A 6,445-nucleotide genomic window follows, 5' to 3' on the forward strand; every position below is an offset into this window, starting at 1 on the left:
AGTAGAAAGTTTTACTTTTGTTTTTTTTAGCCCCACTGCCTGGCTCACAGCAGGTGCTGATAAATTCTTGTTGAATGAATAAAATACCTGAGATAGGAATGACAGGCGCTTGACCAGAATGAGATATACCTTAAAAAGGATGGTAAGAGAAGATCTGCCTGAAGTCTTGTAAATAGGGCTTTAAACTGGAAAGAGGTAGGAGGGGTAGGGAGGTGGAAAGAGAGAAGACTGCTTACATATATCACCAAGCTGTATTGCATGGAATCTTGAGATTCTCCAGGGAAAAAAAATCTGATAAAGGAAACAGCAATAAAGTCCATAATTTTCAAAGTCTACATATAATCCCCACAAATGCATGGATGACAAGGAAGAGAAACTAGAGATACTAAAATCAGAAGGCAAAAACTACCTTCAAAGATATCATGGAAATCTGGTGGAATGAGTCTCATGACTGGAAAATAACTAGTAGACACAGAAGAGGTAAGAGCTATGTGATCACTCCCTTCTTGAATCTCATACCACTCTCTTTGGACCTGTCCTATGTACTTAATTTGAATATGTATTATATTTATTTATATACTTGCCTTATCCCCCTTAGTAGAATATAAGCTCCTTGAGGGCAGAGACTGTGTATTATTTCACCTTTGTATATCCAGAGTTTAGTACAGTGAATTACACATAACAGATACTCAATAAACTTTTCTTAAATTTAACTAAAAGAGTCAGTATTTCCTATGTCTCTAAGCCATCATGCCAACTGCCAAAACAGCCAAATATGGTCCCCAATATAGCCCCTGCTAAACAGAAATGGTAAAGAGGCAAGAGAATAGGCACCTAGTTTAAAGACTATTACTTAGATGATATCACTTTTACCTATGAACAAAGCCTTTAAAGCCTCAGACCTCTGAAGCTCAATAACCTCTAATGTTAACAAACTGGTCTAGTCGCTATTCCCTCAACACAGATATTCAAAGGTAATATGAAACATCAGGGTCACTGGTCATGTAATTATTCATCTAATAAGTGCAACTAATCTATTTTACAGATATTTTTATGGAAGTATAGAAACTTGAGAATTGCCAATGGTCATATAATCCAGCTGACAGCTGAAAAGGAACTGCCTTGCAACATTGCTGGCAAAGTGGTCTCCCAGACTTCACTTGAAGAATTCTTACCTTCCTCAGGCAACACATTCCACTTCTCATTAACTGTGATTATTAGAAAGCTGTTTTTAACTTAAACTTAAACTTGACCTTCAGACACTTCTACCCACTGCTTCCTAGTTCTGCCCTCTGGACTAAGCAAAACTTTTAAGCAACACTGGTAAAATACTGGCATTAAAATTATGGGTCTATGTTTCTGGGATAAGTATCTTTGAGGAGGGTACTGAAGACCAGGTACCAGCTTTCACAAAAAAATATTTTATAAAGGACCACACATTCCGAAATGGACTAGAGATGTAAAGAATACAAGATCACACTATGTCTTTTTTGTTAGTTGATTATGAAAAAGCATTTGATAAAGTAGAGTAAAATAGTAAGACAAGGTCCAAAGAGATTCATAGAATCCATGGACATAATCCAAGGGATCCATTAAAAAATTGATCTTTATTTCAATATGAGTGGTTTGCTTTGTAATCCTATGTATTTTATTTTATGCACTTAAAAACATTATCCTCACAAGAACTCCGCAGGTTTCACCAGATACCAAAGGGGTTCATGACACAGAAAAGATTAAGAATCTCTGACTTAAAGGCTAGTCCAAAAAGGTGTCTAACCATACAACAAAATCATCGAAGGTTTTTTGAAAGATATAATAGTTCAACAACCCTCTGATTATAAACATTAAGCAAGGCACAAATAGGTGGACATATAAGCTTTCTTCTATGATGGAGGAGTTGCAGAGTAGACTCCAATTTAAAGGGGGATTCCCAGTAGATGCTAAGATTTTCTAGATATTCCTGTTGCCAGATACTGTGCTAGCTGAATCCAGACTTGGAATATATTGCGCTGACTTCTGAAAGAGATCCATTTAACTCTCACAAGAATATGGACTAAAATATCCACATAGAATAGTTAATTGGATGAAAAATGTCTATCGCCCAGATTATGACATGCTGTTGTTGAACTGACAGCTTGTGCATAAAATATGTATATTGTGGTTCAAATAGACAATGAGTTGAGCCCAAAATTCAACAGGAGGGAGGCTAGATTATCTTTAGAAAATTGCAAAGCTCTTTTAAAGACCCAAAGCAACTTCCAGAAATTTTATATATATATATATATATATATATGTATGTATGTATATGTATATGTATATGTATATATCCCAATTAAATATCATCTTATTAGATTCAGTCCATCATTCCAAGCTCTTAGGATCAATCTAGCCTCTAGATCTTTTAGGATGCTGATTGACATCTAGCTTCGGGTCATCTGTATATTTAATAAGTACACAATGTATCCTTCATGAATTGGATTTTTAGAAAATCCAAAGGGTAACAAAGTTTGCCTGATACTTACATCATAACTAGGAAGTAAAAAAAATGATATTGCATAATATGTTACAATTATACTGCAATATAGTAGCAGGGGTCATTAAATAAACAAATGCCAGCTGATATGGTTCATACACTACAATGCTTCACATTCTAAAAAGACACTCCTACTTAGCAGGGGAAGTGTTCTTTTGAACAGACAGGAGTCTTAAAAGTTGGGGAAGGAACAGGCATCTAGAAATAGAAAATAAAAATGAGCACTATAACCTTAAGAAAGAAAAAACTGGACAAAGGCCATTATAATTATATTTTATTAGAGATTAGAAAATGATGGTTTGAAGGATGAGAGAAGACAAGAAAGGCAAGAGTATGTAGGAGCCTCAATTTTATTTACCTAATCTTTCCAATATTATGAGATGCAGAGGGACCATGAAGGGGGAAGAAAAATGGGAGGCATGTAGACAACAAAGTGATTTTATCTTACAAATTTAAGAACAGTAAGCTTTTGCTTCCCAATTCAGATCAGAGTCTATGCACTGGGAAATAAATCGGATCCTCTAAAATACTCAGTTTTTATGAACCATTCAATCCATCACCTTAAATCATTACTTGCTGTACCTTACCCATTATCTCATCCACTCTGTAGATCAAATGGCATGCATACTGATAAAGCTGCCAGGGGAAAGTGAGGATGCAAACTGCAGCTATTGTTAATCAATTTCTTAGGCAGCTTCAAATAATTAGGGAAATGCTAGTTGCAGATTTGTCTTACATCCTTGGGTGTCAGTTCCACAGGAATATAGCCAGTGCATAAAGATCCATCTATGCATTCCAAAGAGTCTGTGCATCCCCACAATGTGGGAATAAGATCAGAGAATTCAATTCTCTGAAAGTGTGGCTAAGTACCAACATAAAATCGATGAAATTAGCCATCTGCAGGGGTATTCAATAGTCAGGAAATATGTTTTCAAGTTAATCCAATTCAATATCTAACTAGGAATACAAAGAAAAAGGAAAAAGTCCTTGAGACTAAGAAGATTATGGATTATCTTCTGCTAAAAGGATAAAATATAAAACTAATTTGAGGAGGGAGAAAATCATTAGTAAATTTGGAGGTGGCAAAGGAGAAGACACAGGGCAGGTTTCACAGACAAGGTGGCACCTGGGATAAACCTTGAAAGAAGAGGATGACAGCTAATAGTTTAATTTGGTGTGAAAGAGAGTAAGGTGAAACAAAGTGGGTACCAAATCACTGGAAGGTTGAAGTAGATGAAAGATTTCTGCAATGGAGAGGAGGTAGAACTAGATGCCTTTTGATCTATTCAGACCCAAGTTTTTATGTTTTGAAGACTAGGATAAATTCAAAATTTCATCTTATTAATGGAAAATACATAGTGATCTAACTAACTAAATCTCAAGGAATTCTGTTAGAACACTGATGGTCTACAGGGAGTATACAACAAGGGAGAGTAAGGAAGAATTCTGCTGTGTGTCTCCAGCACTATCCAAGGAAAAGCCTGCCTTGATTAGTTAATGAGTATTTTGGTTAGTTTGCCAGGTACAGCCTAATGAAAACATTACCCAAGACTATCCAGTTCCTTTGAACTAACACTATAGTCACCAATCAACCTTCTTCTGGGCCTTAGATGTCATCATCTACGAAATGAGGACCATATCACTTATGCCACTTAACTCATAGAGATGCTGGGGAGAAAACTGCAGTTTAATATAGCAAGTGCTATGTAAACATGAGGCAACATGGTGTGATGATATAGAGTGCTGCACTCAAAGACAGGAATAGCTGTGTTTAAATCTTGCCTCTGACACTAGTTGCATGAGTGAGCATCTACAAGTGTTACTTAACCTGCATCCTCAGTCCACTCCATAAATAGACTAGATCCATTAATTTGTGAATTGATAATCTGTGGATGAAACTGAAGGAATCAACGATGCTTAATATATTAATATATGCCACTACTTTTGCCGTTACTACTGACCTAGCCTCATATACATATGCTTTACCTCAGAGAAATGATTTCTCACAAATGTGACAAAATCATTCGCTGCATTGTTGTTTTAAAGACTGAACTCCCCTAAACATTTAAACTGGTTTTTTTACTTCTTTATAGCATCTTAGAAACTTTTACATGCAGCAAGGCACAAATGTAGAAAGTTGTGACAGCTAGGGAAGGAGAGTGGGGAAAAGATCTGAAAAGAAATCTGGGAGCTGCCAGCACAGGGCAAATCAATAGCTGCAATAGGACAGGTTAAAAATAAAAAACCCAAAACCTAACTCCGCCCAGTACACACACCAAAACAATGAAACAAATAAACAAAAAAACCAAAGGGATGAACAAATCTTAAAAGAATATGGCATACAGAGCAAGGGAAGTGATAGTCTGACTGTCCTCTACCCTATCCAGACTACATCTCAGCAGAATATGAGAGAGCGTTAGCATTTACATAGTACTTTGAATTTTGCAGAGCACATTACATATGTTCTCATTTGATCCTTACAAGGTCCCTGTGAAGTAAGTTATGTTTATTGACTCTCATTTTACAAAGGAGGGAATGAGGCTGAGAGATTCAAGTGATGTCCAGGATGACACAGCTAGGAAGTGTCTGAGGAGTTGAATTCAGGTCCTCTTGACTATACTTCCAATACTCCATCCACTGCACCACATCACTGCCAAGTAGCTAGTTAGGGGCAGTGAGAAAAAGCGGATTCAGAGTCACAGAAGCTAAATTCTAGTCCTGGTTCTACCACTTCTTACTATGTGACCCTGGGGACGCCTCACTTCACTTCTTCAGCTTCAAGAAATAACTAAATGACTGTTAAGGTGCTTCCGGCTCTCGGCTCCACAACAGTTTGCAGAGCGTGGAGAGAACAAGGACTAGGAAAGAAAAGGGCCCTGACACCGTGCCAGACCCGGAGCAGCCCCACGGTACGTGATTAGCCTGGCTTGGGGGCAGTGCAGGACAGCGGTCTGTGTGTGTCCGAGAGGCTGTCACATGTCCCAGGGATTCAGGAGATCCCGCTTAGTTAGAGGGAGTCAACGATTTAGGTGAAAGGTTACAGCCCGGGGCCGGCCAAAGGTCAAAGGTCAGCAGAGTCCCAGGCGCTCGTCCTCCCCGCCCCCACCCTCCGCGCGACGGGGGTGATCCGGCTGGCCCACGAAGCCACCCCGGACCAGCCCTGGGCGCTAAGCTCTTGGGCCGCACAGAAGCCGAGCCCGGCCGGCCCCGCTCCCGGAGCTCCCCTTCCTCCCCGGGCTGCGCCGGCGGGCGCTTACCTGCGCTGGCTCGGGGCCGACAAGCTGAAACGCCGGCTCGCCCCCAGGCAGGCAGCGCTCCCCGGCTTCTGCACCCCTGGCCTGGCCGGCCTCCCGGCTCCCGCTCGGGCTCCGGCCAGAAGGAGGCAGCGCCGGGACGCGGCCCCGACCGCCGCCGACGCGGCCAGCAAAAGCCGGACAGAGCCCAGAGTCGCCATGCCGCCTAAACAATGTACTACGGTCGAGTGCGGTCGACCTCGAACCCCGCCTCCCACTGCCTCCTTCCCGGGCAGCCAAGTAGCCCAAGGCCGCAGGGCCGCCTACGCGCAGCCGATTCCCGAGCACGGATACGCTTCGTACCGGCTGCCGCCACGGCCCGGCGCCGCCCGTTCGCGCTCACTTGCGGAAGGTGCGTGCGTGCCTGGAGTAAGGCGTCCGCAAGACCCGCCCCCTGCCCTTGGGGTATTGGGCAACGATGACGTAAAGGGCCCCGCGTGGTCGCGTCAGTGTCCCTGAGCAGGCTTTCTGTGTTTTTGCGGGTCAAGGTTACTCTCATGGCCAGCACCGCCCCGTGGGGGTGACTCAATTTTCTTTTCTGAGGAGCGGGGGACGGTTATCTTTGTTTTTTTACGTATTCTTTAACGTATGGACAGATAGACCCGAGGATCGGTCGTTT

The 6,445-nt window shown here is 41.7% G+C and overlaps 1 protein-coding gene across 1 annotated transcript in view; it reads right to left on the minus strand.

Annotated features, from left to right (window-relative positions):
- The window catches only part of FDX1 (ferredoxin 1), a 45,375-nt gene extending 39,192 nt beyond the window's left edge, over positions 1-6,183 (minus strand). Inside the window, exon 1 of the mRNA XM_036744241.1 lies at positions 5,791-6,183. Within this exon, the coding sequence (XP_036600136.1) occupies positions 5,791-5,987 (197 nt within the window). The 5' untranslated portion in view covers positions 5,988-6,183. The remainder of the gene's footprint in view (positions 1-5,790) is intronic.
- Positions 6,184-6,445: the final 262 nt, after the last annotated feature.

Source organism: Trichosurus vulpecula, chromosome 2 (assembly GCF_011100635.1).
Source record: "Trichosurus vulpecula isolate mTriVul1 chromosome 2, mTriVul1.pri, whole genome shotgun sequence".
NCBI lineage: Eukaryota > Metazoa > Chordata > Mammalia > Diprotodontia > Phalangeridae > Trichosurus > Trichosurus vulpecula.